The 12,877-nt window shown below is 41.9% G+C and overlaps 1 protein-coding gene across 3 annotated transcripts in view; it reads left to right on the top strand.

Annotated features, from left to right (window-relative positions):
• The window catches only part of TC2N (tandem C2 domains, nuclear), a 43,608-nt gene extending 37,722 nt beyond the window's left edge, over positions 1 to 5,886 (top strand). For 2 of the 3 annotated variants that reach the window (XM_048485210.1, XM_048485209.1), the window contains 2 exons: positions 1,167 to 1,366; positions 5,214 to 5,885. In XM_048485210.1, the coding sequence (XP_048341167.1) occupies positions 1,167 to 1,366; positions 5,214 to 5,324 (311 nt within the window). In that variant the 3' untranslated portion in view covers positions 5,325 to 5,885. Of the gene's footprint in view, positions 1 to 1,166; positions 1,367 to 5,213 lie in introns of all 3 variants that reach the window. The other variant, XM_048485208.1, reaches the window with a different exon arrangement.
• Positions 5,887 to 12,877: the final 6,991 nt, after the last annotated feature.

The following is a 12,877-nucleotide window of genomic DNA, read 5'->3' as shown; positions in this document are numbered from 1 at the left end:
GCGACAGGCAGCAATAATTAAGAACGGTGTACTCCGAGGTATGCCGGTTGCACATGCACAACGCAAACAGCACACGGGAGATATTCAAAAGTCACCTTGGAAGCCGAGGTGACCGCCAATCTCCGAGGCGACCAAACAGCCGGGGGTGACCGGCGAAGACTGAAATCGTTGATCTCCAAGGGCAACGAAGACCGAGGTTTGGCTGTATAGAGAATCACTGAGTTGGAAGGGGCATACAGGCCAACCAGTGTGCATGCAAACAAGATCCTGGGGTATGGGTGGACAGTATGTTCAGCTGTTCTCCTAGTTCCACATGTTCCAGCGCTGTGAAATGCTAGTTTGAGACTTATTTCTCTTGCCAAAGTAAAGTATAATAGATGTCCTGCTCAATTAAATGTATTTATTTAGGATTGATGTTCTTTTAATTCCTGGAAGCTTAATACTAACATTTCAAAACATTACACATTCTCCATTCTAAATGATATTTTGCTTTGCCCAGTGCTGGAACTCATGAAGCTGTGAGTAATAACGAAAGCAATAAGTAACTGTTGTTAAAATGCATTCCATGTTCACTTTATGTATATTTTTAAAAAATCACTTGGGTATCCAAAAAGTGGAGCAAGGACAACTTTATGTAGATGAACAAGTGTGACTGTGTATGTAGGAGCAGGTTCACTTTTCAGTAATGTTAACACCCATTAAGTTCTGTGGGACCAAGTAAATGGCTTTGTAGTCTATCAGCAAGATTCTTGGAGAATGAGAATTTTGTCTTATTTTGGAAGACTCCGGCTGCTAAAATAGGTGCTAACCCTTTCCTAGTGGTGACTCTGAATTTCATCCCTTTTATTTACTCCTGTGGGGTGATTAAAGAATATTCTTAAACATACCAGTGTGCCTGATTGGGGGTGGGGCTAGTTTTCCCTGAAAGGGGTTTGGTGTGTATCTGCACAGAGATTTCTTGTGCTAAACCTACTGCTAGCCTTTGCAATATGAGATTCCTCTCTACAACTTACTCTTCTGTCCATTATACTGAGGACATTTTGTTTTGGGGCCTGGTCGGATTATAAGCATATTTTTCTTGCGCTTGCTGATTTTTAAATTGCACAGGTGACAATATTAAGGGGCTTTGTGTTTAAAATGTTGACTGTGTGTCTCTTCTGCAACAGGTTTCTTCGTGAAGGCTGCAATGTTTAGTGTTGGAGGGCTGGTTGACAAAAAGAAGACCCGCCTACTGAAGTCTACCAATAGTCGAGTAAAATGGGGCGAAACGATGATCTTTCCAGTGAGCCAGAATGAGCAAGGGGTTAACTTTGTCATCAAACTATACAGCAGGAGCTCAGTGAGAAGAAAACACTTTCTAGGACAGGTTGGTAGTGGGGGGGGGAGGGGGGTTTCCTCCCACTCTCTGCAACTGGAAACTATCATGGGCTCAAAAATGAAGCCTGTTAAGTGACAACTCAGCTTTGGTTGTGCTGTTTAAGGAATGCCCACTGTCTGATCCCTTTGAGTTCTGACTTCAAGTTGCATCCAAGTAAATGCTATTAGCTGCTCACTCTTTTTCAGCCTAAGATACTTCACGCAGTTGAGGGGATGAAAAATGGAACGCTACCATGAGCTGTTTGCAGAAAGAACTGAATAAAAATGTTTAATTAAATAAGATATACTTGCAGTCCTTTTTTTTTTTTTGGTGATGGTTCTCACCAGCACTGAATACTGCCCCCTTTTTGGGGGGAGGTTAGCCCAGGTCCGGGGGGGAAGCTGGTGAAAATTGGTGTAACACTCTATATGCGTATTTGTACTTCTTTTAAAAAATGTGAAAGCACTGTATCCTTGTTTCTTTGGAAACAAAAACAAGATCGGGGGTCCAGCTCAAAATGGAAAGGAGACTGAATTTCCCACTCGGTCCAGACTCTTCACCTATCTAGCTTCAACACAGTTCTTTTATTGAGATGGACTCCACTTCTGTCTTACTGGAACTCCACCATCTGCCAAAACTTTCCCCAGCAAAGTTTGAGTAAGCATTGAGTGTCTCCCAACTCTTTGTGTCATCTAAGCTCCTTAACCTAAATGCTGCAGTTTGTATTCCTGAATCCTTCCATGTGCTGCAGCAGTCCTGCCAGCCCAAACATTCCTCACATGCAAATCAACTCCCATTATGGTTTAGGTTCCCATATCCTTTCTCTCCTTTGGTTACCACGCTAGTTGACTTTTCTGGTACTGTACAGAGGAAAAGAAGTAGACAGAATGGCCAACAGTTTTTTAGCTCAGAAGATGGTTCAGTCATTTGTTTGGATTATGATAGGGGCTGTATTGGGAACCATTCTAAAATTTCCCCTGGGCGTGATCCTTGCTTCCTAAAATAATGGACCGTCAAAGACCCTGCCAACTCTGCCTTTATAAAATAAAAAGTTGTGCATTCACTGATCAATTTTTAAAAATAGTCTCTGTTAGTGAAAGTGGTGTATTAATTAGCAGTGCCGTCTTTGCATTTACGAACAGAATAATGTCAGGTTATTCTTGTATCTTCTCCCAGTGAAGTTGGACGAAACTATATTTCAAAGTAATGCGTTGGGAAGGGTAGTTTTATCCAACTTTGAAGTGTAAGGAGAAAAAAACTTCCTGTGGGTTGTACTGTCCCCTGGTAAAACAGTAATTCCTTTAATGTCACATGTTTATTACATCTACTATAGTAACAGTCTGACTGTACTGGAATGAATAGGAAACAAGTGTTACCTGATCTGTGTATCTGAGATGAGTGAAGACTATGTGTTGCATATACATTTATTTTTGTCATGATCCCTACCTTCTAAAAATATTGATTATTTTTAGCAATGTAATAGGTTACTCTCACTGTCTTAAAATAGAGGCATTTGCAGTGGCAATAGAGGCTCTGCATTGAGTCCGTGGGGTGGGGGAGGATTCTCAGTGGTACCCCTTCATGCCTGTAATTCCCTCCTCACCACTGTCAGAGTGCTTTTTGTTTTACGAAAAGAAAGTAGGTGTATTGCTATAGTGTAATGCTGTTATATGATACATCTATTACCAATTTTTGTAATACAGGCAAAAAGCAGAGGGGAAGGTGGATGGCCTTAGATGCATTTGGAGATCTGTAGAAATCCATCCACACAGTTCCCAAACACATTTTGAGTATCGTCTTTCCAAATTAAGTGGTACCAAAAGAAGTTTGGGAAAAACTTGTTGCTATATAGAAGAAGAAGAGGAGTTTGGATTTATATCCTCCCTTTGTCTCCTGCAGGAGACTCAAAGGAGCTTATAATCTCCTTGCCCTTCCCCCTCACACCCTAGAGGTAGGTGGGGCTGAGAGAGCTCCGAGAAGCTAGGTCACCCAGCTGGCGTGTGTGGGAGTGTACAGGCTAATCTGAATTCCCCAGATAAGCCTCCACAGCTCAGGCGGCGGAGCTGGGAATCAAACCCGGTTCCTCCAGATTAGATACACGAGTTCTTAATCTCCTACGCCACTGCTGCTCCAGGGGAACAGGAGGTGGGCAGCTATAAAATAAAATATAGTGTAGAAGCAACACTATCTTTCCCCAGACGCTACGATTTGGAAGAGAATGGAGAACAAAAGCTCTGTGTGGAAGCTACCATAGAGATATGCTTTGAAGGAGTTCCTCAGTGCAGACCCACCCAGGCTAAAGAAGGACACAGTGGCTTAATGGTAGAGAAAATCCTTTTCATGAAAAAGATCTCAGGTTCAGTACCTGTGTCTCTATTTAAAATATCTTTGTGAGTATGTGCTGGAAAAGATGTTTCTCTGCTGTTATGGAGGACAGTAATGTGATCTGACTCTGAATAGGGCAGTTTTGTATGTTCACACATCTCCAGTGTGTCATAAACGTAATTAGATAAAGCTGGATTCTGAGGCCAACTTTTTCCCCCAACAGATCTCAGTATGTTTTTGTAATATTTTAAGTACACCCAAAAAATGAGGGAGCTTGTAGCCCCTTAGTTTCTCTTAGAGTAGGCCCATACTCATGAAAACTTTTCACACACAAAAAGGAAAAGACAGTCAACACAGTTTATTTAATTGCAGCCTAACTATTTTTCTTCTATAGGTTTCAAAAGTATTTAGTAGTGGCTGAGAGGTGCCTATTTTTAGAATTGTAATTGCAGAAAGTGATAAGTCAACTCCACATTGGGTTTTTTTAATCTTTTGCAGCAAATACGTTAGGTGTCCCTTGTACAAGTCTCCCTTTAGAGCTGTGCTTAATTCACTTTCTAATTTCAAGGAGATTCTCTCTCATATGTGTGAATGTACACACACACACACAGCGATTTAGTCACTGCTGATGTATGGTGACCTCATGTAGTTTCCAAAGCAAAAGATTTCAGAGGTGGTTTGCCATTACTTGCCTCTGCCTCACATCCCCGGTACTCCTTGGAACTCTTGCATTCAAATACTAGCCAGTACTGACCCTGCTTAGTTTCCAAGGTCTGATAAGATCGGGGTAGCCTAGGCTATCCAGGTCAGGGCATCCATATTTTATACAGTGAGAACCCATCAAATCTACAGAGACAGAATTCAAGGAGAGTAAAGGTTAAGACCCGTAAAAGCCCAGGTAGAGGCTTTCTATTTGTGTTAAGTATATAACCTTTGTATATACCAAACTTTAATGGGTGAATGTGTCAAAGATCATAAAGTACCATTTTTAAACATGCTCATAGTGCAGGTAAGATTTTGAAATAAGTGAAAAAGCATTTGAGTGGCTTATAGAAGCATCTCCTTCAAACTTGCAGGCTGGATGATGAATGTATTATTTTCTAGGCCGCTTTTAAGCAATATCCACTCTCAAAGCAGTTTACAATGAAACTGTTTAACAATTAAAATCATAACATTAGTTCTGATTGCAGCAGGAAGCACTGATCTTCTCCCCAGCCTTCTTAACTGCTCTGGCAGCCTCTCTTAGTGAACCTGGACAACATTGGCAAGGCCAGAGGAAACAGCCTCTAACCTCCAGTGCTGTGAAGCAGAATCTTGTGGTGCCAGTAGCTGAGTTTTCCTTATGTGGTAGGATCTCTGCTTGCCTTGTTGCTAATGACGGTGTAGCCCTGGTTCTAGATGTTCAGGCAGCTGTTTTGTCAGGAGCCTCCTGAAGAAGGAAAAGACACTGGTTGCATAATGATGAAGGAAATGTTGAAGTAGGTTCTCAATATGAGCTTAGTTTTGATGCTCCATTTTTCTTTCATTGCAGGTGTACCTAAGCGGTGACAGCAACAGTAATGAAGCTGCAGATCAGTGGAGAGACACCATGGCTAACCCAGAAAAGGTTGTCATCAAGTGGCATTACGTATCTCCAGCATGATGCTGCTATGTGGGCAATATTTTCTTGCTAGTGAAATGGACTTGGCTCAAGAAGGCTGCTGCGCTTATTTGAAATGAACAAGCACTGAATATGACAATGAGGACAGTTGTCACCTGCCTAAACTTTGTAGAATGCCATTTCTGGCAAGGAAAATAAGGCAAAGGATAAAGGAATCTGAGCCCTTTTTGCTGAATGTAAAAGTCACCTTGAGAAGTGGACTATGGTGGTTTTATTTTCCAAAAGGATTTGCAGATAAAACTATATATTTATGTTCCTCTTGGAAGAGTTAAATGTTCCCGGCAAACTGCATAAAATGGCATGAAAGTACTTTCACTGAGGAAGATTTCCCCTTTTTTGTCAGTTGAAAGCCCTATCATAACTGCCACCTTGTTCCAAAACTGTTTAATAGATGTTTTAATAGATTTCTCCTCATGATGATAGAATTGTGGCAGACTGAAGAGGGGTGGTTCATATTTGTTGGTTAAAACATCTTGGTTCAAATAAAGGGTTTTTAAAAAATAATTTTGAGGAGTGTTTGTGACTGTAATAATACAGCTAGAACAGGTTAAATAAAAAGAGTCCATACTTTCAGATTATGTAGCATGCCCTTTTGCCAGAATCTTTGTATGTTCTACCCATCTAGTTCTGCCTCATCCATCTGAACCAAGGTTAGATTTATTCAGATATACAAAAACAAAGGGGGTTGCATTAAGAAACTGCGGACAAATCGAGTTGTGAAACTGTGGTTATGGATGTTTCTCTGCTGTTTAAGCTGGAGGAAGGGGGTATTAAGAATACACATGGGTAGAAAAATCCAGTTTGAGAGGGAAATTAAGAGAGGCAAAAGGGTGGAGAATGGGTTTTAGAGGCTTAGCCAAACACAGTTAGAAGAAGAGGGAACAGAAGCATGAAGTCAAAGAGGCAACCTACTGCTTCTTCATTCCATATAATACATAAAGCTTCACCCTGTTCCCTTAATTGAATAGAACTCGACCAGTATGGAACACACAGGGACTAACATGAGCCAAATGAGTATTATGACACTCCTGAATTTGATCATGAGGACTCACAGTACCATAGCCCATATTCATTCCCCCCATCCAATGCTATGTTGCTGTATCTTCCCCTACTCAGTAGTCTAGGTACAGCCGCTCCAACGAATAAGGTGCTATAATGGCCTTAAAGAGATATTCAGATTTTGGGTTCAGCTTGTGTCAAAACACTGGCCATCACTGGGGTAAGACCTAAAGAACAAACATCTTGCCAATAACTTCTGAAATGTGATTTGGAGATTCTCCCATGACAGCATTTGATTTCCATGGATCTGTAGTCTTCTCTCATCCAATTTGAAGCTCACCCTGCGGTTGAACACAGAGGATCACTCTGCTGTAAATCTGCTGCGGTATGCAGCTGAAAAGGGATTTTGCCTAGTGTGAATCCTCATGCTGGGCTTTTCCGGGATGTCTTGTTGTTTCGGCGTAAGAGCAGTTGCTTGTAGGGATCAGGAGTATTTAGGTCATTTAGTATTTTGCACTTGGTGCTGTTGTAGGATTTCTGCCTATTCGTATAATGTTTCGGGAGCTCTTTCTATTGCATATGGAAAGCTTATTCTTGACAGAATTAGTTCATATTTCGGAGACCGAACATAGTGTCCAAATGATTTCAATCACAAAAGCCTCTGCTCTAAAAACTACTTTTGTAACAGAGGGGTTTGGCAGGCAGTAGAGATCAAAATCAATTACACTTTTTAAAGCTCAAAGTTTGATGTTTAGAAGTATAAGGCATCTCGTCATTTCCCACTCTTAAGGCAGAACTTGCTAAATAGAGAATAATAACGACCGTATATGATTAAAACAATGTTATTGGATATCTATTACAGGTTGTGACAGACCTTTTGATGCTTCACCTGCATTGTCGAGCAGAGCAATTAATAGCTGAACCAACCATATTTTCCCACATATCAACCCTATATATTGGCTATACACACATTTATTTACCATGCACTGATACAAATTTGTTTCCATGTGTTCTTAGCTGATTGCATTGAAAGCATCAAGAATTAGCGCAGACAATATTACTGGTTTGAAAAGAAACAAATCTCGCTCCCTCTTTCCCAGTTACCACTGAGCAAAAAACAAAAAAGCATGGGGCTGAGAACTCATAAATACAATTTATGCACAAAAATCCCAATTCTGCCTGGTTTATGTTAGTTTATTTAGGATATTTCTAAGCTGCCTCTTCAGAATCCTGTTCAAGGAGGCTTGTAATTAAAATTGCCACAATATTAAAAACCAGCCGTTGTATTTTGCTGTTGTACTGTGTGAATATTCAAAGGCAAAGCAAGTGTGCAAGGTTAAAACAATTATTTCAGACATGTGTTACCACAGTACGTATGTAAGGTATTTGGCAATCATTCTTTTTTAAAAAGTGAAATGCTTTAGACATGTGAAAAAATTACACAAAACATTAAAAGAAGATGGGGGATACTCTCAAACAACCATTACAACAAATGATGTGGAAATTCTACAATGAAAATGTAGCCTGTTAGGCAGAGGCCTCCAAGGGGGCGTGGGGGGGGGGTGCAGGAGCAGGGCGGGGGCAGGATGGGGGCAGAGGACGCACCAGTGCACTGGGCACTTCCCCCCCTTGCTACACCTCTACTGTTAGGCCTTTAAAAACTGAATTATGTGGGTTTTGCTGAGGTTGGAGAGTGATGATTGCTAGAAAAAACATTACCCCACTTGCAGTACAAAAATATCACAGGTGCAGTTGGCAGAAAGAGACAGACAAGATGCTTTCTTCAAAAGAAAAAACCAGGCAATACCATGAAATATTTAGGCATTATTCCATTAAAGTGTTGAGAGTAACTAAATAGGAAATCACAAGGACATTAGAGCTTATTACCTTCTTTCCCCCTATTCTTCCTTATTTCCAATTCTGTCTTTCTATGTAATTGGATAGATCAAGATGGTAACAAGTAGAACAGGTGTGGTAAAGAAAATCAGGGGGGGGGGGTTAAGATGATGTGGATAGGGAGCAGAGTTTGTATATACTTTGTTGACTGAAGGGTACAAATTGTTTAGACAAAAAGAATCTTGCGGCTCCTTAAAGCCTTACATTTTTGTGGCATAAAGTTTCTTGAACCAGAGCCCGCTTCTTTCAGATACATGGAGCATAGCACTGCTTTTGTGTGGCTGCAAGAGGTTAATTCACATTGTGCTTGTTATTAAAACAAAATTGACACCTGCATTGACACTTAGCCCTCTCTCACAACACTGGACCCAGAATCATTAGGTAAGAAAAAAAAATCACTGACTCAGGGCTGTTGATTCTGCTTCCTCAATTTACAGGATTAGGCCTAATCTCAGAGGGATGCGTCTATTGACTCTTGTGGCTACAGGGTACAGTGTAGCAGAGAAGGGAAAGTTTTTCCTCATCTGAGCTTCCTGCTGACAACATGAGGTGTTCTGAGTCAGTGTTCTAGGATCTCCACTTGTTATGCAAGATATGAGGCCTGCTGCCAGTGCTTTGTTTAAGAAGGGTGTGAAAGGAATTGCCCAGCAAGCTGGTGATGCCAAGCGTTAACAGTGATGTCACCGAGACACCTGCCTTAAGAGTAATCCTTCATGCAGCTACACAGTACACCTGAAAAGTCTTGATAAACCTATTAAAACAGCATTAAAATTTGCTTAACTTTAGGTTACGGGGATTAAAAGAGACAAGCAATTCAGTAAGGGTCGCACGCTTTGTTGTGTGCAAATCCACTCATGGGCTGCTTCCTTTTTAGTAGATATGTTTCATAACACCAGCACCCAAAACATGATCTGATATAATCTAAGTTGACACTAAAAAAGACTATAGGATATGTACAACCTCGTTAAAAAGGGGAAAATTCAACAGTCCTTATCAATCAGGACTAATTGCACTAACCTGTACAGGTGTTTGCCATATGATACAAGTAGCCCAAGAAATTACAAGACAATACAACTGGTACAGTCATCTTTTTAAATGCTATCTATTTCTGTACTATATTATGGACTGGATGATAGTGAATAAATTCAGTCCAGCCCAGATATCTATGATAATAGGTTTACTAGAAGGGGCAAAGTCTATTTTTTAGGTAGATTCTGTCTGCCTGCCTGTAAATGTCATTGCACCCAGATGGGCAGAGGTTTCATCTGGTGAATAACCGCAGGACATGTCCTGGAATTAAAATGGGCTGCAGCCCTTTTTATTATTAAGGCAGAAGCTGGGCAAGCAAGAGGAGCACATCCGTGTAGCAGCCAGTCAGCACCCCTGACTGACCCTGGCAACAACCCCAATCCCTATTGGGGAGGACAGAGAGGTACTGGACCGCCAGGGTGCCCGCCCTTTGTGGCCCCCTAACTGCTGGGGTGTTGGGCTCGAATTGCAGAGGCCTCCATGGCATGTGCCATGAGCCTGCCCCACCCCAAGCCTCTTATGGAGGCCCCCAACTGCAGGGAGGTCCAGCGCGCAAGCTCGGCCTCCCCATCAGGATGCGCTCCTCTGCCCAAACCGCCAAGGCTGCGACAAATAGAGCAGCAAACCCTTCCCTTTTTAAAATAGGGAGGGTGGGTCAGTTTGCTCCAGACGTCAAAGAAGGCCGGATAGGGAGCGTGCTCCACCCCTTAAATTTGTGCACATCGCACAATCTGGCCAGGTGTGGCTCGGCCGCCCAGCCAGCCCAGGGCACGCATGCTCACTGCTCCAGAGCTCACCATGTGCCCTGCTCCCTGTTGCAATTACGACCTAGTTCAGGGGTAGGGAACCTGCGGCTCTCCAGATGTTCAGGAACTACCATTCCCATCAGCCCCTACCAGCATGGCCAATTGGCCATGAGCCTACCAGCATGGCCAATTGGCCATGAGCCATTGGACAGAGACTGATGGGAATTGTAGTTCCTGAACATCTGGAGAGCCGCAGGTTCCCTACCCCTGACCTAGTTGAATCTAGTGCCATTATTAATATATTTAGTACTGAAGCTACAATGCTAAAACCATTTTGCTACATTGGTTTCAATAGAGTGTTACATGAGTAACGTATACTCCACCTGTCCCTATTTGCTAAGGGAAGTCCCAATATTCTGCTCCTAATCTCAGCTAAATAAATGTCCTTGGTTCATCTCTGGAGATTATAAAGATTCCTTTTCAAACTTTGTAAGAGTCCCTTCTTGAGTCTGCAGAAGTTAACATCTTAGTCCACAAAATGCAAATAGCAGGCTCAGTTTGCCTCAGGGCCATGTATGGAAGGGACAGAATGTTTAACCCTTCAGTCTCTGATAAAAACCTGTCTCCCAATTTAGTAATCAGTATATTTGCAGTCTGCTTCTAGCCGGATATGAGGATAATTTATGCAGTCAAATTTATGCAGTCAAATGTTTTACACTTTGGGGTTGTTCTGTATCGTTATGCTTCTGGGCTTTTAGGGGCTTTTATTTCATGTTTCATTAATTAATTTTAATGGTTGTTAAAACAATTTCGAATTCATTGTTTTATCATTTTATTGTTATTATGAGAGCCACCTCTAGCAGCTCTTGGAAAAGGTGGCATCTAAATGTTTGAAATAAATGTATATTGTAGAGTAGGGCTGTCAACCTCCAAGTGGTGTCTGGAGATCTGCTGCTGTTACAGCTGTTCTCCAGATGACAGAGGCTGGCTCACCTGGAGAAAATGGCTGCTTTGGAAGGTGTACTGTATGGTATTATAACCCATTGAGCCCCGCCCCCCAAACTTCACCATCTTCAGTTTCCACCCCACAAAATCTCCAGATATTTCCCAATCTGGAGCTGGCAACACTTCTGCAGAGTAAATCAATATCACATACAACAATAATATATACAAGTAAAGTGCAGAAGCTGGAAGAAGAATCACTCATCTGTATAAGGCCATGGATCAGCTCCCATATATAGATCCACAGATAGAGAGAGAGAGAGAGAGAGATCCTATATCCGAAGTGCTTCACTCTGGCGAATTCCGCATGGGCCAAAAACAGTGGTGTGAAAACAGGGTAAAAGGGTTTACACCGTTTTCACATTTGGACCCTGCAGAAGCCGCCATTGTCTTTCTTCTGGGCTGATATGTATGTCACTATTTTCACATCTGGTCGGTACATTATTCAAATGTACAGATTTTCCACATATCAGAAAACAATTATTTGTCTGTAGAGTAACCATTCAGGTGACCATTCTGGACCATTTGCCTAACTAAGAAAATCCAAGGCACCATCCATAGCAATCGTTTATACAATTTCTATTCGCACCATTGGGATTTTCCCTACAAAAAAGCATATGAATTTGAAAAATAGCATATTGGTATTACGCAGTCCAGTTTTAACATTGTCTTACTGCTATCAAATCACATAATACATAAAGTAAAATGAACCCCCTGACATATGCTGCTGATCTGGTTATGTGAAGAGCATTCTTTCAAAATGTATAAACCATTGGGAAGAAAAGTACATGTAGTTCTTTGCTGCCACAAAGTGTCTGTAGTAGAGAACAGCAACGAACTTGACACATACATACCCTAAGGTGTTCTGAAATGCTGCCTGCTGTGTGACCTGCCAACTTGTTTCATACTGGTCATTTACAGATGACACCTCCTTTCTGTTCCCCTGGAGAAAATGACAGCTTTTGAGAGTGGACTTTATGGAATTGTGCCCCAAACCCTGCCCTCCCCAGGTTCCACTCCAAAATCTCCAGGAATTTCCCAACCCAGAGCTGGCCATCTGGGCCAGGGGTCTTCAAACTATGGCCCTCCAGATGTTCAGGAACTACAATTCCCATCAGCCCTGCTACTTGGCCATGCTGGCAGGGCCATAGTTTGAAGACCTCTGATCTGGGCTAACCATTCAGATAGTTGATACTATTGTCATACAAAATATGGCATGTAACCAGTGGTGGGATTCAGCAGGTTCGCACCACTTCAGCAGAGCCGGTTGTTAAAATGCTGCTTGTAAACAACCAGTTGTTAAATTATTTGAATCCCACCACTGCGTGTAACCTTTGTTTCAGCAACAAACCAACAGCATGAAGAATGTGAACTGAAACACCTGTAAGCAGGTTCAAAAAACATTGATAGTCAAAATCATTATTTGTCCTATCAGTAAGATTACACTTTGAATATTAACTGATAGACCCCATTTCTGTATCTTTGAATGCATTTGTCTACTATCCTTTTTGCAGGGTGACTTCCTCTTTTGAATATGATTTCAGGCCCACTTCTTGTTACAGGAGTGGAATTGAGGCATCTTTCGGTCATTGCCATGCCACATAACTCCAGTGACCTGGATTTAGTTGAGGGTAATCCCATGGGAGCGTGGATGTATGGTTTTCACAACAGGACCACTCCCCACCTCCCCAAAATTGCATGAAGGAGAGACTGTAATAGGAACGTTCCATGTTATTTGGCCCTGCCACATGGTTTTCCTGTCTGACTGTAATGCTTGATTAGTTTGTGAAGCCTGATCGTTAAAGTCTATCTGAGGCAGCAGCTGGAATCTCCCAACTGCCATCTTTTGGAACCCAGGCAAGG

The sequence above is a fragment of the Sphaerodactylus townsendi genome, linkage group LG02 (genome assembly GCF_021028975.2).
Source record: "Sphaerodactylus townsendi isolate TG3544 linkage group LG02, MPM_Stown_v2.3, whole genome shotgun sequence".
Classification (NCBI taxonomy): domain Eukaryota; kingdom Metazoa; phylum Chordata; class Lepidosauria; order Squamata; family Sphaerodactylidae; genus Sphaerodactylus; species Sphaerodactylus townsendi.
Note: the sequence above shows the minus strand (reverse complement) of the source record. Positions and strands in the feature narration are given on the sequence as shown.